Raw genomic sequence first — 22,936 nt, 5'->3', positions numbered from 1 at the left:
AACCATGCTGTGTCCTAGCTATAACTGAAGTCTTGTCTAGATGATCCTGCAGTGCTTCTTTCACCAGTGCCTCCATTAATTTTCCGGGAACAGAAGTTAAACTCACAGGTCTATAATTACTTGTGTCAGCCTTTGATCCCCCTTTGTGAATTGGGGTCACATTTGCACATCTCCAGTCAATGGGTACCTCCCCTGAGTCCAAGGAAGCTCTCATAATTATGGCTAAGGGTTTGCTTACCTCCTTTGCTGCCTCCTTTAATATAACTGGATAGATCCCATCCACCCCAGGTGCCTTTCTTGTGTTTATCTTCAACAATTTCTCCTCCACTTTGCTCTCAGTTATTACAAGATTCTCTAGCTTACTGCTAGAGTTGAATACACCTCTGGCATTCCCCTCGCTGAATAACTCCTCATGTGTGAATGTCGATGCAAAATATTCATTTAGTTTGTTAGCTACCCGAGCAGGGTCATCAACAGTTGACCCATCGATCTCAAGTGGACCAATCTGATTCATCCCCTTCCTTCTAGACTTTACCTTCTAGAGAGTAAAGAACTCTTTGCTGTTTTTCTTCGCATCCCTTGCCAAGGATCTCTCGTAATCTGCCTTCGCCTGCCTAACCTCCTTTGTAACTTGGTTACAGATCAACTTGTATCTATCATAGGCGTCCGTGTCACGTGTTAATTTGTATGTATCCCATGCATTTTTCTTCTCTGCCATATGCCTCATTAGTTCATCTGACAACCATTTAGGCCTAAACCTTGAACAATATTTCTTAGTTGGTATGTAAAGCCTAGTAGCTTCCACGATAAGTTCTTTGAATGCTTCCCATTTTGAATTTGCTGTTGGCAATATCATCAGTTGATCCCACTGTATAGAATTTAAATACTGTCTCAGTCCATTGTAGTCGCCTTTACGAAAGCAATACCCCTTCCCTTTACCCCTAATGGTAGTTACCTCTTTGAGTAACTCCCACTTCAGCACACTGTGATCACTGCCACCAAGTGGTTCATTTATCTGCAGATTCTTAATGCATGAAGAATCACTACTGATAATCAAATCAAGAGTATTACTCCCTCTAGTTGCCTCCCGAACATGCTGATGTAGAAAACAATCATCCAATAAATCCACAAAAGCCTTGCTACTGTGTGAGTGACCAGCCCCCAAATTCCAGTCAATATCTGGGAAATTAAAATCCCCCATTATAAGACTCTCTGATTTACTGGCCCACTCTATTTCTCCGAACAGTTTCTTATTATACTCATCAGAGTCATTAGGCCTATAGCACACTCCTACTCTCAATTTTGATCTCCCAATGCTTATGTCACACCAAACTGACTCGACACTGCACTGTCCAGCGATTTCGACTGGCTTCACTTCCTTGGATTTTATGTGTTTTTTAACTAATAGCATAACCCCTCCTCCCTTCCTATCCTGTCTATCCTTTCTGTAGACATTGTACTCCCCAAATTCCAGTTCTGCATTTCTTATATCTGTGTGACACCACGTCTCTGAAATCCCCACAATATCTGCCTTTGATGTTTTGAGCAATACCTCAAATTCATCAAATTTATTTACTAAACTCCTAGCATTGGTGTACACACAAGTATACATGCACCTGTTCTTTTTCTTAGCTACCCTAACACAACCCATGTGTTTACTTGTACCCCAATGATTCCCAGCAGTCTCTGAAATATCCTGCATCTTATTTTCCAGGCTGCGGCTCATTCCAATAGAAGCAGTGCAAGAATCACTTTCACCTCTGCCAGTGGCTACTGTTAATCTATTAGTCCTTGTATCCCCCCAATCTAGCAGTTTTCCGACCCACCTAACATTGCCTCGATAGCATCAGCAAACATTCTTGCACCCTTTCTATTTAAGTGTATCCCATCCCTGTAGAAGCAGTCTCTCCTGTTAACAAGTACAGACCAGGCTGAAAAAAATTCTACCCCTTGAGCCCTGCACAATCTTTCCAGGGCCGAATTGATTGACAGGGCTCTCATCATATACTCCCTCCTATCGTGTCTGGGCAGAATTGCAGACACTTTCAATTTCAACCCTAATTCACGGCTTTTTTTCATCAGTGACCTGTACTTGTCAAGTAATTCCGCCGGTCTCCTATGCAACCGTCATCTGTTCCAACACTGGGGAAAGTTGTAGGAAAGACTAGGATGTTTTCAGATATCAAGTGGAGTCAGTGTCTAGATGGCATTTATCCGTACAAACAGGGGCCCAATGTGGTATTAGGTAGGTGGTCATAATCCAGTGATCTTTCAGTGTATATGCATAAAGCACTTAATTTTAACATTAGCATTAGTAGAGGCATATGATGCAAGAAAGCAAAAGCAAGCTTATGCAGCATCAGCCAAAAAAAAAAAAAAAAAAAAAAAACACTTCCATTTCACCCCTCCATTCGTTCGAAATACCTGTCCAGCGTCCAGCTGAGCCTTAAATTTATTTAGGCTATCAACTTCCACAACAAGGGATGGAAGTCTGTTCCACCAACCAACTACCCGCTGACTAAAGAAAAATTTCCGCACATCTATCCTACATCTGCCTTTCCTCAATTTGAATTTATGCCCTCTCAGATGATTATTCTAAGCAAGAGGAAGAATCCCATCAGCATTGAGCATACTCAAACCATTCAAGACTTTATACACCGGTGCCTCCATAGCCAGGTGGGCAGGAGCAATAGTGCGTAGCACACGATTCTTGATTAGACCGGGGTTCGAGCCCATAACCACCAAATTGTGGTTTCAGGCAAAAAGTGCGGACTTCTATGATCAAGGCATTAAACAACTGATCCACAGATGGGAGAAATGTGTTGGAGAGTACATAGAAAAGTACATGGAGAGTACATAGAAAAGTATTAAACCTCCTGTGAAGTTTCACTTGTTTCTAGGGCTACGATTTCTAGGTAAGGGTACGAACCTTTTGATACCCACTCGTATGCTAGCATGCCTAAAAACTGGCGGAGTGTTTCGTGGAGACTAGAAGCTGTTATATAGGCTAAAGGTTTCATTGCATGTTATTAGTTTTCCTGTAAATGAAGGTTATTTTTAAATATACAGGTGTCTGAATATTAATGGTAGATAGTGTATGTTATCTGTATAGGTAGCAGGTCAATTACAGGACTAAAGTTTAATTTGAGGTTTTTGTAAACAAAGAAATCAGAGTTAAGTAGTAGAAGTGATGCAAGAAAGCAAGCTTATATAGCATTATCCAAAAAAAAACACAAAAAAAAAAAAAAAACAGTTCACCCATCTGTACCCTCCAAGAATTTGTCTAGGTCTCCCTTGAACTTATTCAACCCATCCACTTCCACAGCAACAGATGGAAGCTTGTTCCGACAATTAACCACCCGTTGGTTGAAGATAAACTTTTGCACATCTATCCTGCAGCCATCCTTCCTCAACTTGAATGTATGCTCCCCTGCATAAATGGAAGAATGCTATTAATATTCAGCTTACTCAATTCATTCAAGCTTTAAACACCACAATCAGATCTTCCCACAGGTGCCTTTCTCGAGGTGATGCAATTTGCAGAACTGAAACCTTTCTAGATAAGAGCACCCTTTCGTTCCCTTCACCAATCTGGTTGCCCTTCTCTGCACCTGTTCCAGCAGATCTACATCACTTCCTGAAGTGAGGCCTCCAGACCTGAACACAGTACTCAAGATGCGGCCTAACCATGGGCTTATACAAAAGGATAATCACCTTATCTCTGCTAGCAAATTTTCTGTATATCATTGACAAAACCCCATGAGCTGTCCTGGCAGCATGTCTGTGTTGCATGGTCTTTTTCATTCTCCACTGCTATGAGGAATTCTTTAGGGAGAGGGATGTCAGAAGTTCATCATAGTCCAACAGGAAGCTAAATGATTTTGTGAAAACTGCGAAGAAAGTGGAAGAGAAATTGTAGAAGTTAAACATAAAAAAGGAACCTGGGGTAGATGGGATCAATCCAATTATATTAAGGGAGGCAGCAGAGAAGGTAAACAAACCCTTAGCCATAATTATGAGAGCATCTTACGATTCAGGAAGGTCCCTGTGAACTGGAGTTGTATGAATGTAACCCCAATTCAGAAAGGGGGATTAAAGGGTGACACAAGTAATTACAGACCTGTTAGCTTAATTTCTGTTCCAGGGAAGATAATGGAGTCATTCGTTAAAGAAATAATGCAGAACCATCATCTGTACAGGAGTGCAGTTATACTTTAGTCACAGCATGGATTTAAGGGGAGATCTTGTCTGATCAGTTTGATTGGATATTATATGCAGTGACAAAAGAACTGCATGCAAAAAATAATTTTGATATCATGTACTTGGATTTCAAGAAAACTTTTGATACTGTGCACATACAAAACTGCTGTACAAGTCAGGCGCCTCTGTAGCCAGGTGGGAAGGTGCAGCAGTGCATAGCACACGCTTCTTGATTAGACCGGGGTTCGAGCCCGTCACCCCCAAATATGGAGGATGCGGAAAGGTCAGGGAATGACCACCGCATATCCCCGGAGCAATATGGCCTTAGTTGCTAATGCTCCTAAAAACCAAATAACAACAACAGCTGTACAAGTTATTGCTGTGGATAAAGGGATGGTTGAGTGGGTTTGTTGTTTGTTTGTTTGTTATTCGGTTTTTAGGAGCATTAGCAACTAAGGCCATATTGCTCCGTGGATATGCAGTGGTCATTTCCTGACCTTTCCGCATCCTCCGTATTTGGTGGTCACGGGCTCGAACCCCTGTCTAATCAAGAAGCATGTGCTACGCATTGCTGCTCCTGCCCACTTGGCTACGGAGGTGCAGGTTGAGTGGAAGAAAACAGTGTTTATCAATGGACACTGCTCTTTTTGGACTAATGTTATTGGAGGAGGCGCACCGGGTTCATTGTTAGACCCATTGTTGTTTTCTATATTTATTAAAATAATATTGATGAGGGTATATTGGACTTAATGTTTAAGTTTGAAGATGATACAAAGGTTGACGGGTTGGTTAATGACAGTAATGAAGATATGCTGTTGCAACAAGATCTATAAAAATTAGGCAGATGGGCTGAGAAATGGCAAATGAAATTTATATTGACAAATGCAAGTTACTGCATATGTGTAGCAGTAACACTAGAGGAATGTATTAACTGTGGTTCTACACTCAGGGTAGTGGAAAATGAAAAGGACCTGGGGTTAATTGTGCAGTCAGATATGAAGTTCTCTGAGCAGTGCAGACAGGCTGCCAGAGCAGGTCATGGAATTTTGTCAATGATATATAGGAATTTTGCTAGAGACAAGGAGGTAATTATCCCTTTGTATAAGGCAATGGTCAGACCACACCTTGAGTACTGTGTATAGGTCTGGAGGCCTCATTTTAGGAAGGATGTAGAGTTGCTAGAACAAGTACAGAGAAGGGCAACAAGATTGATGAGGGGAACAAAAGGATGTCCTTATCAAGAAAGGCTTCAGTTCTGCAAATTGCAGCATCTGGAGATTAGGCACCTGCGTGATGATCTGATTGAAGTGTTTAAAGCTTTGAATGGATTAAGCAAGCTCAATGCTGATGGGATTATTCCTATTGCTCAGACTACACACGAGGAGGCATAAATTCAAATTGGGGAAGGATGATTGCAGAATAGAAATGGGGAAGTTTCATCCAATAGGTGGTTGATTGCTGGAACAAGTTTCCATCCGTTGTTGTGGAAGTGGATACTTGGAATAAATTTGAAGAAGAACTAGACTAGTGGTGCACAAACTGTTTGGACGCGACCCCTATAGGGGTCGCTGCAATTTTTAAATAAAATTATTTTTTGTGTACATAAAAGCTAAAAAATTGTTATTAAAATTACTTTTTTCAATACTGTAGATATAGAGACTTTACTATTCGAGGTCTGAAATACAAATGAACCCTACTGCCACTCTTAATTTTGTTAGGGTGATGTTCTTTATTATTGTCCGCTTTGTGAATACACCTTAATTTGCTCTCTGACTGTGGACACACACAGAAAGCAGCTGACTAGTGTGACTTCTTAGTATGTATTAATACTTCTCAATACACTTACGGAATGGTAATCCCTTTAAATCTTAATTTGTGTTTCCTACAGCATGAATTCTCAAATTGCCTATATTGCCTAAAGGCTAGAAGTGCGAATATGCGGTGTCAATAAATATTTTATAATACAAGTCTACTGCACACACATGCTTTATTCTGCTTCGTAATTCGGTGCTTTCATGTCAACTTGGATGTGTTTTTCATTCTTCTGCTACTTTTCTACTTTTTATATTGCTCATTTCATGATATTATCGTTGTTTTTAAGAAGATAAAAAATATATATTTTACCATGGACAGTTGGGTAATCAGAAAAAAACGGCCGAGTAGGGACACAATAATGTCGCTACAGATACTTCAGAAGCTAATAAGGTAAGAAATATATCGTGAAAATTTGGACACAGTAGTGCAACCACCAATTTCTGAAGAGAGTCATCATATTCCAAATCAAAAGGAATGAAAAAGAATAAAAAATATCAAGAGGAATTTATGAAGTACAGCTTCACTTACGGTTAGGGCTTATAATACCGGTCAAAATCCTAATACCGGTATTTCAGTATTTTTAATTTACGAAACTGCGTTACCGGTATTCCAAAAAGAAACGTTTTTCTCAATAAACTTTGATGACAGTTAATAAATTAAGGAAAAGAAGTACTGTAATTACTTGAATTCAAGTTTTAAATAAACATTTATTGCAATAATAAATATTCTGAAAAAAATCATTAAAAATACAGTTATTCTAAAAACAAAAAAATACGTAATCTTAACCAGTTTATATAGACGAAAAATGAACTATGTATGGCAACACACAGGCAGTGTTAGCAATTCGCCCACTACTGTCATGTGAGATACACTTATACATATATTTGAATAATGTTTAAAATAGTTGGAAACTGAATCTTTCATGATAAAAATAAAATAAAAAGGTACAGCAAACATCAGAGGTAGCAAAGAGCCATGATTCATGAAATATAACCGCACAAAATACTGTTACTGCAAAGTTTAGTTATGTTTAAGCATCCACGCTACCTGTCCGAATAAAGTGAACTCTTAAGAAACGTAAGCAATCAATAGTATGATCGTTTACAATGGATCTAATTTTGGTACATATAGTATTTGATTAGCGGCAGAAAACGCCCTTTTGGATTCTATTCCAGTACTATTGTACTGAGATAATCGTAGACGATCTCAGTCCATATTTTCTAGGCTTTGAACTTTTTTAACAGAAATAATTAAAAGTATTTCATTAATTTCTGACTCAAGTTCATCTTTTAAAATCTCATTGGAGTCAGACAATTTCTTATTTTGGAAAGAATTTGTGGAACACTGATGTTCTGTTCCATGTTGGTCTTCCATGGTTGAATTATGTTCATCATTTTCTGAAGGAGAAAGACGTTTTATTCAACGAAGTATAATTTTCACTGTAGTATCTTTACTGAGTCTGGGAGAGAGCAAAGAGTGGGGATAAGGAATAAAGAGAGCAAAGAGTGCAGTTAAGGAATTCTTCACATATATAAATGCAAAGAAAAGAAGGACAAATCAGATTGGACGCATATCTAATTACGTGGGATTGTATTAGATACCCCAACTGCTCGAGTTCATCTGCAACTCGACAGTAACTGTCGAGTTGTAGATGAACTCGACAGTTACTTTGCATCAATATTTACAGAAGAAAAACCCTTCACGTCAATGAGAAATTATGGGAGTGAAGTTTTAAAAAATGTAATTAATGATTTGAAATTTCACGTGTTGATTTAATGAGAAAACTTTCGCACCCACAGGCGAGTAAGGCTCCTGTGGTTGATGGCATATACCCTATAATCTTAAAGGAGATGGCAGGTGAGTGCATTGAACCATTAAGGCTAATTATGAGAGCATCACTGGACTCAGGAGAGATTCCGTTGGTTTGGTGTAAATTGGAACATAAAGGCGGTTCTAGAAGTGGAGCGGTTCATGGACTGGAGATGTGCAAATGTGACCCCAATTCACAAAGGAGGATCAAAGGGCGACACAAGTAATTATAGACCTGTTAGTTTAACTTCTGTTCCTGGAAAATTAATGGAGGCACTGGTTAAAGAAGCACTGCAGGATCATCTAGACAAGACTTCAGTTATAGCTCAGACACAGCATGGTTTTGTTAAGGGGAAGTCTTGCTTGACCAATTTGATTGGATACTATGATGCAGTCACAAAAGAACTGGATGCAGGGAATAACTTTGATATTATATACTTGGATCTTAGAAAGGCTTTTAATACTGTTGCACATGGAAGACTGCTGCACAAATTGGAGCAGTATGGCATTGGAGGCAAATTGCTGCTATGGATAAAGGGGTGGTTGAGGGGGAGAAGACAGAGAGTGGTAATCAATGGACACTGCTCATCGTGGACTAATGTTATTAGTGGAGTCCTCAGGGTTCAGTATTGGGTCCATTATTGTTTTCTATATTTATAAATGATATTGATGATGGTATATCAAGCTTAATGTCCAAGTTTGCAGACGATACGAAGGTTGGCAGGGTTGTCAAGGACACTACTGACACTATGCTACTGCAACAGGATTTGGAAAGGTTGAGCAGATGGGCTGAGAGGTGGCAAATGAAGTTTAACATTGGCAAATGTAAAGTACTACATATTGGAAACAGCAACCCCAGAGCAACGTTGTTGTTGTTGTTATTTGATTTTTAGGAGCATTAGCAACTAAGGCCATATTGCTCCGGGATATGCGGTGGTCATTCCCTGACCTTTCCGCATCCTCCGTATTTGGTGGTGACGGGCTCGAACCCCGGTCTAATCAAGAAGCGTGTGCTACACACTGCTGCTCCTTCCCACCTGGCTACGGAGGCGCCTCCAGAGCAACGTATCAACTCTGTGGTACTACACTGACTGGTAGAGAATGAAAGGGACCTGGGGATGGTTGTGCAGGCAGATATGAAGTTTTCTGAACAGTGCAGATGGGCTGCAAGAGTAGCTCATGGTATATTGTCAATGATATATAGAAATTTTTATAGCAGGGATAAGGAGGTGATTATTCCCTTGTATAAGGCAATGGTCAGACCACACCTAGAGTACTGTATACAGGTCTGGAGGCCTCATTTCAAGAAGGATGTAGAGATGCTGGAACGAGTACAGAGAAGGGCAACAAGATTAGTGAATGGAACAAAGGGGTGCTCTTACGAGGAAAGGCTTAAGTTTTGCAAATTACAGTGTCTGGAGACTAGGCACCGGCGAGGTGATCTGATAGAGGTGTATAAAGCCTTGAATGGTTTGAGCATGCTCAATGCTGATGGGATTCTTCCTCTTGCTCAGAATATTCATTTGAGAGGGCATAAATTCAAATTGAGTAAAGACAGATGTAGGATAGACGTGAGGAAATTTGCCTTTAGCCAGCGGGTGGTTGGTTGGTGGAATAGACTTCCATCCCTTGTCATGGAAGTTGATAGCCTAAATAAGTTTAAGGCTCAGCTGGACAGGTATTTCGAATGAACAGAGGGGTGAAGTGGAAGTGGTTATGTTTTATTTATTTATTTATTATTTATTTTTATTATTTTTTTTTATTTTTTTTGGCTGATGCTGCATAAGCTTGCTTTCTTGCATCAAATGCCTCTACTAATGTTAATGCTAATGCTAAAAAGTGTAACAGGAAATTACTGACTGGCCAGTGTAACTTCAGTAGTAGGGAAAATCATGGAGGCAATGATCAAGGGTGGAATTCAGGGTCATTTAAATGGAAATGGAATTCTGTAGAACACACAGCATGGTTTTGTAAAGGGAAAAATAATGTTTAACAAATCTAGTTAGCCATTTTGACAGGTCACTCATGAGCTGGATTTAAAGAATAATTTCGACATTGTTTATTTAGATATCAGCAAAGCATTTGACTCAATCCCACATGAGTGGTTACTTTATAAGTTGGAGCAGGCTGAAATCATAGGGAAAATCCTTAGATGGATAGGCAGGGTTGTGATAAATGGTTATTCCTCAGATTGGGTTAATTTAAGAAGCAGGGTTCCCCAAGGATCAGTATTGGGACCAGTGTTGTTTTTGATTATCTTAAATCACATCTACGAAGCAATGCAGGGCATGAGGTCTAAACTTGCAGAAGATGTAAAGATCAGTAGAGTAGTTAATGATCGCCGCCAAGTAGAGTGACCTAGGTAGACTTCCGGGATGGTCAGAAAAGTGGTAGCTATATGCTTTAATTCAGCAAAATGCAAGGTCTTACACCTGGGGAACAGCAACCCCAAAATAACTTATACACGATACGGTCAGACATGAAGTCCGAGAATTGTGGACAGGTTGCAATGTTGCATGGTGTCTTATCAATTTTCTAGTAGAGATAAGGATGTCATAATCACATAAAGGTGATTTTATAACCTTTATGTGATTAAATTACAAAACTTTTTTTTTTTTTTTAAATTAGTACTGAAAAACCGGTATTTTTGTGTCAATGCCGGTATTTGAATATCGGAAAAAAATTACCGGGATTCCGGTATTGTGAGCCCTACTTACAGTGTTGTTGATGAGCAACGTCGTGTGTGTGTGTGTGCTGACATCTGGTGAGTATGAGTTTGGCACACCCTGGGTCCTGTGCTGGATATCATCATTCTTCTCTTTCTTGGTGATTCCTCTCTACTTCTCTCTCTCTCTCTCAGGGTAACTTGGGAATTTTTTTTGGCTGGTGCAGCATAAGCCTTAGACTTCCTTGCACCATATGGCTAATAATAATAATAATATGTTACAAAAAACTGCCTAATGAAAGCATGAAACTTATTAAATTAAAAAGACACTTACATACGAAACATCCAGAGCTAATGGAAAAAACTGAATCCTTTTTCAAAAGATGCATCGACACTATACAAGGTGTGAAATTTTTCATGAAGAAACATATGGCAGTTCCTTGTAAAGATTTAAGAGCATCGTTGGAAGTTTCATATTTAATAGGAAAAAGTTTGTAATCACACACTATTTCTAAATCTCTTGTTCTCCCTGTGAAGTTTTGAAAGATGTAGTAAGTGTGATCAGCTGTATTAAAAGTAGAAGCTTAAATAGCAGACATTTCACTCTACTTCACAATGAAATGGGATCTGCTTATGAAATGCTTCTTTTATATATGAAAGGGGTGGTTGTCCTGTGGTAAGGTGTTGCGACGTCCTTTTGACCTCAAACATGAAGTTTTATTGTTTTTATGGGATAAAAATCAGAATCTTGATCAGTTGTTTATAAATCAAAAATGGCTTGGAAAGCTTAGTTACCCTGTTGATATATTTGAAAAACTGAATGATTTAAGTTTAAATTAACTCCTTGAGGACCTAATTTAAGTCTTCAAGGACAAGGAACATATATATTAATATTCAGGGATAAAATAGAAGCTTTCAAAAAGAAGCCTAATCTTTGGAAAACTGAATTTGAGCGTAATAATACTGAAGCCCCACGGGCTCACATCTGGTGAGTATGGGCTTGGCACACCCAGGGTCCTGAGCTAGATTTCATCATCATTCTTCTCTTTCTTCATGATTCCCTTCTACCTGACTCTCTCTCTCTCTCTCTCTCTCTCTCAGGGTAACTCAAAATTTTTTTGGCTGGTGCAGCATAAGCCTCAAGCTTCCTTGCACCATATGGCTAATAATAATAAAAATAATAAATGTTCCCATGTTTTTCTGATTTTGTTAATAATATTGACATTTTACAATTTAAGGATGTCATTTCCACCTACCTAACAATGCCAATTAAGAATTTTTCCAAACGATTTAATGTAACTCCAGGAAAAAAAAAAAAAAAAAGTTGTATTGGATTGCAGATCCCTTTGCTTTTGAAATTTCTTCATACCCCGAAATTACCATTTAGCAAAAGAAAGATCTCATTGACCTGTTGCTAACGAAGGATTATGTGTTCATTTCAAGATTACAACTTGTAAAAAATTTTGGCTTTCTCTTCGAGATCAGTATCCAGAATTATTGAAAATGGCAATGCAAACATTGCTACCTTTCAGATCTACATATTTATGTGAGGCTGGCTTCTCAAAACTAACAGCTGTACACACAAAACAGCATTCCAGACTTGATCCAGAAGATGACGTGAGATTATCAATTTCCAATATGGGTCAGATATTATTGGTTATCCAAGCTCATTCTTCTCATTAATTGTTTTGTAATCATTCATTTTTTTTTTAATGTTTTGTAATCTTAATTGAAGAATAAGAATTTGATTTGTTGTTTTTGCTGTATTCAATTAAAATATTAAACATTTATTTTAATATGTAAAATAAAATGGAAACAATTATTTTAATGTGTAAAATAAAATGGAAACAATTTTTTTATTCCTTTCTCAATAGTCGAATGAAATTTTTTACTACATAATTTATAAAATGCTATTTTTCATTGCTAAAAATCTGGTAATCCTATCTCGGGTTTTACCTTGAGGGGCCATGTCAATTTTTTATTTAATAAAGGGGGTCGTGAGCAAAATAAGTTTGCACGCACTGAACTAGACAAATTATTTGTGGGGATGGATAGGTTGAAATGGGATTTTTTTTTTTTGGCTGATGCTGTATAAGCTTGCTTTCTTGTATTACTTGTACTATTAATACTAATGCTAAAAGTAACTACAGGTAATATTGTGAAGCCATGACAAACAGTTAACAGCCCTAAAGTGAGAAAACAAACTACCCCACTACAGAGAGTCAAATGCAGCAAAGAAATCAACAAATATAGTCATGAATTGAAAGTGCATCTGGAAACATGGGAAAGGAGTTTGATCAGTGCTTCTTCAGTACTGCGACTGGCTCAAAGCCCAAACTGATCTAGGGATTTTAATGAGAGGTCTGTAAAAAGAGAGTCCAAGCAAACAGTAATAAGACATTGTCAAGTTTTACTTAGATTAGACTGTAATTTGACAATACATTACACTCAAACTGTAATATAACATCATTACAGTTTGAATGGGTTGCAGAATATTTGCAATTGAGTAGCTCATTGAATGTTTTATTCGACATTTCCCATTTTATTATGCCTTTGCATGAAGGTGATAAGCACATAATATGTGATCATAGTAGCTTTATGAATGTGGTTTAATTTTAAATTTAAAAACTAGTTTTAAGGGGATGGATTTTTTGTTTAGAAAATGTTAACCTGAACAGATTTTTATTTTTTGTTTATTTCATTCCATAATTAGCAAATAATGATAGCAATAATAACAGTTTTGGAAATCAAAGCACATGCTGCAAACAACCCTTTCTTATACCATGAGTTTCCACTGTTCTGGCAACTCATGTAGTGGTGCAGTAAGAGATGGGCGACTCCGTAGCCAGGTGGGCAGGAGCAGTAGTGCGTAGCACACCCTTCTTGATTAGACTGGAGTTCGAGCCCATGACCACCAAATACGGAGGATGCGGAAAGGTCAAGGAATGACCACCGCATATCCCCGGAGCAACAAGCAGTAAGAGATCCTGCAAATCCCATACTGTGGAGGGTTTCTATTTCTTTTTTAAGAACCCTATCTAAACTTTTAAGGAGCATACTGATTTTCTCCTATATCATTGGACATACCTTACATGTGCTGCGTGATTTGAATTGAATTTTTCTGAATGAATTATTTTGATATCATTTTTTAAATTTATAAAAAAAAATTTCATTTTCACAGTCCTAATCTTAATCTGCTGAATAGTTAGGAGGTTAGACAGGTGAAGGCAGATTACGAGAATTCCTTGGCAAAAGATGCAAAGAAAAACAGCAAAGAGGTCTTTACTTATGTAAACTCTAGAAGGAGGGGGATGAATCAGATTAGTCCACTTGATATCGATGGTTCGACTGTTGATGATCCTGCTCAGGTAGCTGACAAACTGATGAGTATTTTGCATCACACATGAGGAGATAGGTGATATTCAGGGAGGAGAATGCCAGAAGTTTATCAAACTCTGTGAGGGATCTAATTGATTTTGTAATAACTGAAAGCAAAGTGGAGGAGAAATTGTTGAAGTTAAACATAAGAAAAGCACCCTGGGTGGATGGGATCTATCCAGTTATATTAAAAGAGGCAGCAAAGGAGGTAAGCAAACTATTAGCCATAATTATGAGAGCTTCCTTAGACACAGGGAAGGTCCCCATGGACTGGAGATGTGTCTCTATAGAACTCTCTCTAATTCGGTCCCACTTAGATTATGGATCACCTGTGTATGACTCCGCAAGGAACAGTTCCTTGTTGCGGCTAAATACAGTTCAGCATGGTGCCCTAAGGATATTAGGGCACCATGGGAGCCTTTAGAACATCTCCAGTCCACAATATATATATATTGAGGCAAATGAACCCCCATTGCACCTCAGGCGGAAACCTTATTTTGTAATTATGCTGTAAAAATTAAAAGTATTCCATCTCATCCCAGCTGGGAATACCTGTTTGATCCTCAAAATGTAATGTTATACCGTAATAAACCTAATGAAAACCGCCCTGCAGGGTCTTCGATTGCAAGAGAACAAGAGCAGTTGGAATATTAACTTTCGGCATATCCTTGATGACTGTGCTTCTCCTGAACTTCCATGGATTCAATTTTCACCTCTTTGTGATACTTTCTTTCTGAGATGGGGAAAGTGCTACTTGCAAAACAACAACCTACAGCAGCTACATGAAGCCCACATCTTATAAAACTCAGAAAAACTACTTCTCTACACTGATGGCTCCAAAACAGATGAAGCCGTAGGTGCTGCAACAATTTTTTTTACCTTCTCAATATCTGTATCTCTTCCTACCAAATGCAGTGTCTATACTGCAGAATTATATGCAATAAAACTGGCCCTAGATAATATAAGTAAGCAGCATTTCAAGCAAGCTTTGATATACACTGACTCCCTAAGTGCATTCACTGCCATTCAGTCTGTTACTTCTTCTCACCATCCCATTCTGAAACAGATCCGGTACAGATTATATCAAACATTAACCAGATGGTCACCTTCTGCTAGATGCCCGGTCATGTCGGCATCCCAGGTAATGATCGTGCAGATTATGCTGCTAAACATCCTGACAGTACATCATTCTGCCATCTGAAAGTCCCATACACTGATTATAAATCCATTATTAAAACAGCATGTAGGACTCAATGGTCAGAACTGTGGCAAACACAAGTCAATAATAAACTATTCCAGATTAAAAAAGAACCTCAGTTGTGGACTTCTAGTTTCAGGAGAAGCAGCCGAGAAGAAGTCATTTTGTCAAGACTTCGAATTGGTCATTCTTATACAACTCATCTGTTCTTGCTTATGGGAGAGAATCCTCCTCAATGTTTCATCTGTCAGACCCAGCTAACAATTAAACATATTCTAATAGAATGCCCTCAGTACACAACTATCTAAAAATCCAGTTTCTATTTTCTATCCAATTTGCAGGAACCTTTTAACTTTATTATACATACTTGGAAAAAATGCAAATTTTGAAGAACTATTTCAATATTTGAAACGCACAATGTTATATAACTATCTCTGAAAAACATAATATACAATTTTCAGTCATAAGAAATTCATGAACATGCACAATACGGCCCAGGAGGCCCTCGTGCCAGAAATCCTCAATTACAACTACAACAACTGGAGATGTGTAAATGAGTCTCCAATTCACAAAGGGGGATCAAAGGGTGACACCAGTAATCACAGACCTGTTAGTTTAACTTCTGTTCCAGGGAAATTAATGGAGGCACTGGTTAAGGAAGCAGTGCAGGAACTTCTTTTCCAGGGAAATTAATGGAGGCACTGGTTAAGGAAGCAGTGCAGGCTCATCTAGACAAGACTGCTGTTTTGGTTCAGACACAGTATGGGTTTGTTAAGGGGAAATGATATTGATATCATATACTTGGATTTTAGGAAAGCTTTTGATACTGTTGCACATGGAAGACTACTGTACAAATTGGAGCAGTATGGCATTAAGGGCAAAGGGATTGTTGAGTGAAAGAAGACAGAGAGTTGTAATTAATGGACACTGCTCTTTGTGGACTAATGTTATTAGTGGAGTTCCCTGGGGTTCTGGAGGTTTCATTTTAGGAGGAATGGAGAGCTGTGGAATGAGTACAGAGAAGGGCAATGAGATTGGTGAATGGAACAAAAGGTGCTCTTACAAAGAACGACTTGAGTTCTGGAAATTGCAGTGTCTGGAGACTAGCACCTGTGAGGTGATCTGATTGAGGTGTATAAGGCCTTGCATGGTTTAAGCAAACTCAATGCTGATGGGAGTCCTCCTCTTGCCCAAATTAATCACCTGAGGGGACATAAATCCAAATTGAGGAAAGAGTTGTAGTATAGATGTGCAGAAATTTTTCTTTAGCCAGTGGGTGGTTGATTGCTGAACAAACTTCCATCTGTTGTTGTGGAAGTTGACAGCTTATAGGAATTCAAGGCAGAACTAGAGAAACATTTTGAGTGAATGGATGGGTGAAATGGGAAGGTTTTTTTTTTTTGTTTTTTTTTTTGGCTGACTCTGTATAAGCTTGCTTTCTCTGCATCATATGCCTCTTCTAATGCTAATGCCACATTATTTATTTAGGTATGGAATTTAATTGCATACATGGATAGAAATGTATATTCTTATACATTGTTTTTTTAATTTTTTTTTTATTATAGATGGAAAGACTTATCAGTTGAAGGCCAAAGAATCATCATATATACTTGAGTCCATTTACTTATCATGCCATGTAATTTCTGTAGCTTGTGGACATGAACATGCTTTATTTCTTACCATTGAAGGCCTTGTCTTTACATGTGGTATAGGAAGGTAAATTGTTTATTATCAGTAAACAGCTAGTTTGTTTTTTGACTTACTTTTATTATTTTTTCAAAATAAACTTTTTTTATAGTTGATGTCACTTGGAAACAAGGACTGTTATTCCTTGTCGCTAGATGTTCTCTTTAGTCTTTCAGGGGCACTTTTTCAATTCAATAGCAGCTTTGATGTATCATCCTTTAAGTTTTTTCCTGAAATGGCCTTTTCAGGAGAACAGAAAGTTGGAAGTCCAAAGGACTAAGATGCAGCAGTAAGGTGGATAGAGCAATACAATGTAGTGCAGTTTTGAAATGTAAAATAAACTTGGTGTGCAGCCTTGCCTATAGAAGGACATCTTTCATGTCTTTTTCTGGTTGGACTCACTCCAAAAAACTCACTCTACTCACCCTTGAGTAGTTTCTCCTTAAAAATATTCATATATCCATAATTCTTAAAACTTACACCTTTCATGTTCCAGAAGATAGTGACCATCACTTTTCCTGCCAGGGGGAGCTGTGTTGCTATTCTATCAGTTGTCATTTGACTTTTAGCCCAAAGTAGTGTCTATATCAGCGGTTCCCAACTTATTTTAATTGCAGAACCCTTTTCACCTTGATAAAAAAAATTTTGGAACACTGACGATTTTTACTGATTATAAATAAAACAACAAATCAAAAATAATTTATTGAAAATACAAAACAACAGATTAATAATTGGAAGGCAAATATTATTAATTCAAATTGGTAATTAATGTGAAGGATTAAACATCTTCTTTTCTTTCAATATTCTTTCAAAATTTGGTTTCATTGTGGACAGCTGAATTTTATCAGGAGTGGCATCCAACTTACTTCTGTATTTTGTTTTTGTCGCAGTGTAGAGCGAATATCCGCTTTCACACAAATATGTGGTACTAAACGGCAACAAACAACGAATTGCCTTTTTGAATAAATTTGGATATTCTTCTTTTAAGTCACACCAAAACTCGTTTAATGAAACTTCATTAAATTTAACTTTTATTTGGCTGTTTGATGTCAGGTCGATGAGATTTTCATATTCTGAAGTAGATACTTCCTCTGGTTTTTCTTTAATATTGAAAGGATTGAAAACCCAATAGTTATTGTCATCTTTTAGTAGAGGAAAGTATTCATTTAATGCCACATTTATTGATTTTAGATGATAAATAATTTCCTTTCAAATTTCCTCGTCAGTTTCACAGTTTTTCACTGTAAAAAGTCATTTAAAGTTGGAAATGGATCCATATTATTTTTTTTCAACAGCCATGGTCCAGTATTGTAACTTTTGTAATAATGATTGTAATTTATCTTTTGTGTTGAAAATATTTACATTTTTTCCTTGAAGAGAGAGAGAGAGAGAAACGTCATTCAACTTTGTGAATATATTCACCAGATAAGTAATTTGACTCAACCACGAAACGTTTCTAAAGTGATCTGCTAATAGAAATTTGTCATTATGTAAGAATGTGGCGCTCTTCTCGTAATTCAAACAATCTGACAAGGATTCTGTCACATGACAGCCATCTAATTTCAGTATGTACCAGAAAAGATGTATGTTGGCTGCCCATATCTTCAAATATAATTTGGAATAATCTTGTTTTTAACGGTCGTGTTTTTACAAAGTTAATAATTTTCACTGCTTCATCTAAAATACATTTTAAAGATGAAGGGATATTTCGAGCAACCAGTGCATGTCTAAGAAGAACACAGTGACTACTCGTACACGTTTTAGCACCATTTTTAATTCATGTTACTGCCCCTCTCACAGGTCCTCTCACTGACTTCGCTCCATCGCTACATACATCGCCACAATTCTCCCAACTTATTCCATGAGTCTTCATAAAATCATCGATACATTTAAATATCATTTCTCCTGTTGTATTGGTTTGTAAATTTTCACAGAGTAACGTCTTCAATAGAATTATTGTAGTAATAATGAATGAAAACTAATAAAATTGATAGGTTTTCATCTAATTGTAAAGAGTACTCATCACATGACTGAAGTTGTAAAATAAGTTCCTGCAGTTCCTGCTCGATATCCTCAGCCATATCATGAGTTCTGCGTGAAACTGTATTATTTGAGAAAGAAATTTTATCAATTTGTTGACAGGATTTCTCATTGAACATACGCTAAAATGTATGGTTTTATAAGAGTTTCGGAAATTGTATGTGCTTTACCTGCGAGCGCTATACGTTAGCTTACTTTGTAGGAAGCCATCATTGCCCTTTCGATATCCGACAACATTTTCAACATAAAATGTTTAGTTTTGTCAAGAGACTCAAGTTTTCTTTCAAAAAATTTGACATCTTTTATTTTTATATTCTGAATGGTTTATTTCAAAATGTCTGCGCAATTTAGCTGGTACTAACGAACTATTTGATAAGATCTTATTGCATAATATACATAACACATCAGGAGCTTCGGTATTTCCTGTGGTCGTGAATCCGAGTTATAAATAACTCAAGTCGTATTTTCATTTTTTATGACTTAGCAATGTTTTAGTATTGACAAACAACACTTCCCTTTTCCTCGATTCATCTGCTACACAAGTAGTGCTAGTGCCTTGATCTGTATTTTCATCAGTAACCGTTTTACCAGTCTCCTTATCATTAGAAACATTGAACTGCTTGCTACATTTTTTTTTAAAACTCCTCTCAAACAATGATCCATGATATTTTAATTTGGGGTATACATAATCATAATATTATAAATTAATATGATTCCCACTTCATTTTTATATGAAAAGTACATAAGACATGATCGCAGTGCAAAACACCACCGATCTGACTGATACGCCGCTCGTACGCTGTGCCGCTGCCCTCACATCACTACAGATGATTTTGTTAGGGGGATATGACTCAACTAGTGGTGGGAGAATCGAATGCAAGTATTCGATTCATTCATCCACCGTTAGACTAACTGGATTTTATTTTCCACAAGTGCGAGCCACACTGAATCTGTGCACATGTCCCTTCTCCCTATGGAATATTAATAATTTTTGAAACTTTATTTATTTAAATAAATTTTTCATATATATTTTAAACTATTAATTAGAACTCAAAAACTAATTTTATTGCAGAACCCCAAATGTTATCGGCAGAACCCTAGGGTTCTGCAGAACACAAGTTGAGAAACCGTGGTCTGTATGTCACCACCAGTGACATTCATGTTGTGCTGGAAACTCAGTTTTCTTTCTCTGAAGTTTTTATTCTAGTAAGTTTAGCATTAGCATTAGCTGAGCAATATGATGCAAGAAAGCAAGCTTATAGAGCGGCAACCAAAAAAACCTTCCCATTTCACCCATCCATTCACTCAAAATGTTTGTCTAGTTCTGCCTTGAATTCATAGAAACTGTCAACTTCCACAATAACAGATGAAAGTTTGTTCCAGCAATCAACCACCCACTGGCTAAAGGCAAACTTCCGCACATCTATGCAACAACTGTCTTTCCTCGATTTCAATCTATGCCCCCCCTCAGGTACTTAATATCAGCAAGTGGAAGTATCTCATCAGCATTTGCCTGCTCAAACCATTCAGGGCCTTGTATACCTCAATAAGATCACCTCCCAGGTGCCTAGTCTCCAGGTGCTGCAACTTACAGAATTTAAGCCTCTCCTGGTAAGAGAACCCCTTTGTTCCTCTCACCAGTCTTGTTGCCCTTCTCTGTACTAGCAACTCATCCTTCCTAAACTGGGGGCCTCCAGACCTGTACACAATACTCAAGTTTGTGGCCTGACCAATGCCTTATACAAAGGTATAAATCACCCAAAGATATAAATCACCTCCTTGTCTCTGCTAGAAAAATTCCCATATATCATTGACAAAACTCCATGACCTGCTCTGACAGCCCATCTGCACTGCTCAGAGAACTTCATATCCGACTGCACGATTACCCCCAGGTCTTTTTCTTTCTCCACCTCCCTGAGTGTAGTCCCACACAGTTGGTACATTTCTCCTGGGTTGTTGCTACCCATATGCAATACTTTGCATTTGTCAATAGTAAACTTCATTTGCCACTTCTCAGCCATCTACCTTCTTGTTCCAATAGCATATTGTCTTTACTATCATTAACAACTCAGCCAACCTTTGTATCATCTGCAAACTTGGACTGCATTGTTGTTTTGTGTACAGTAATACCCCGAAGTTACGCGATAGGTGGGTCCGACGAAAATCGCTTAAGTCGAATTCGCGTAAGTCGGGGTACAACTTTGCATATAAATACATATAAATTTTGTTTAATTGCGACCAAGGACTAACAAAAACACTAGTTTAGAAGAAAAATATTAATAAAATTGCAGTTCTTTATACATATTAATACAAAATATGTATTTAAAAAATAAATGACTTACGTAAAAAAGTTATTTCGATGTCGATGGCTTCATAAAATCTAACAAATTCGTCTGACGACACAGACTTCTTTTTTTCAGGCAGAATTTCTTCGTAGCAAGCTAATAATTTTTTTATTCCTTGCTTTGTAGCTATAACATGTTCTTTGTTGGAGTCTATGTTTTCTAAAATTTTTAAGCCCTTTACAATTGAGCCCTTTTCAATTTTCAACCTGTCAAGTTTGCAATTGTCATGTGCTTTTCGCCGTTGCTTCATTTAGGCCTGTAGCACGTGGAATATCACATGGTCTTTCATTTCGCTCAAAGCGTTTCAAAATTTCATATTTTTTCTCTATCGACAGAGGCGGACTGGCCATAAGCCTTACCTGGGAAACCCTGGTGGGCCGGAGGCCGGTGTGATTTTGGCCATAAACCATAGTATGAGGCCACTATAAATTTTCCCAGGTAAGAATTTTTGACCCAGTCCGCCTCTGTTTATCGATATTGCTTTTCTTTTTCTCTCTGAATCTGCAGAGTCTTCACCAGTACGCTTCCTTTTCACACCTTTTAAGTATTTTACTCATTTTTAGGGAATAAAGCACAATTACAAAACGAGGAGGCACGCTTGATACGCATAAACAAAGCTGCGCGTATGTAGCAACTGATGAACAACACCATAAAGGCAGAGATACACTATTAACACCTCAGGGGTTACTACCATAAAACAATAAAAATTTCTAGGGGTTACTACCATAAAACAATAAAAATCCAGTTGCATTTCTGCTAGTGGAATCTATTATAAACTGGTAGTAAACTCGATCTAATTGCATATCGATAGCTGGAATTGTGTTGGTTTTTACGTTATTATGGTGAAATGTGTTTCCCCTTCACTGATATAAAAAACATAAAAACATTTTCTGAATCTTCTCTTCATTCCTATCGTGTTGCGTTCGGTTGGGGTGATTCTGCGTTCGACTGCCATTTCTTGTAAACACAAAGGCGAATCGTGCATAAGCCAATTCGGTTCGTGTTAAATTATAACATATCGTTACCGTATTTATAAATAGTGTAGTGTAAACACGTGTTATACGAGGACTGATTGTATACGGTTCGACCGACGCGATCCATTTCTCTCGTGAAAACAATGTAATTTCCGACAAAAGTTGAGCACGAATTCGAACGCACACATATAAATACGATAGTTGGAATACAAATTCTTGTATATGTGTGCAGCTCATGCGCAGCAAAGTTGAATTTTGTTCATCTTTCGCTCTCATTCTCCGCCGTCACACTGTATATCGATAACATATGAAAAACGACCTTGAAGATAGTGGGCGGCAGTGTTGCCAAACGAAAAAAATCAAGAACCATGTAACTTCGAGTTCGCGTAAGTCGGGGTAGCGTAAGTCGGGGTATTACTGTATTAATAAATACACAAAACAACAATGGCCCAGCACTGAGCCCTGGGGGACTCCATTAGTAACATTAGTCCACATAGAGCAGTGTACATTTATTACCACTCTCTGCTGTCTCCCACTGAACCATCCCTTTATCCATTCAGCAACTTTCCCTTAATGCCATACCGCTCCAATTTGTACAGCAGTCTTCCATATGCAACAGTATCAAAAGCTTTCCTGAAATCCAAGTATATGATATCAAAATTATTTTTTGCATCCAGTTCCTTTGTGACCAAATCGTAGTATCCAATCAAATTTGTCAGACAAGACTTTCTCTTAACAAACCCATGCTGTGTCTGAACTATTACTGCAGTCTGTTGGTCAGACAAGACTTCCCCTTAACAAACCCATGCTGTGTCTGAACTATTAC

At 37.8% G+C, this 22,936-nt stretch overlaps 1 protein-coding gene across 1 annotated transcript in view; it reads left to right on the top strand.

The window, feature by feature from the left end:
* Positions 1-22,936, top strand: part of LOC150083230 (E3 ISG15--protein ligase HERC5-like) — a 144,903-nt gene that overhangs the window by 21,070 nt on the left and 100,897 nt on the right. Inside the window, exon 3 of the mRNA XM_090378441.1 lies at positions 16,631-16,781. Within this exon, the coding sequence (XP_090234567.1) occupies positions 16,631-16,781 (151 nt within the window). The remainder of the gene's footprint in view (positions 1-16,630; positions 16,782-22,936) is intronic.

This window comes from Mastigoproctus giganteus, chromosome 7, assembly GCF_048544385.1.
Source record: "Mastigoproctus giganteus isolate SK-2022 chromosome 7, ASM4854438v1, whole genome shotgun sequence".
Lineage (NCBI taxonomy): Eukaryota > Metazoa > Arthropoda > Arachnida > Uropygi > Thelyphonidae > Mastigoproctus > Mastigoproctus giganteus.
The sequence above is the reverse complement of the archived record's forward strand: the minus strand, read 5'-3'. Positions and strand labels throughout refer to the sequence as shown.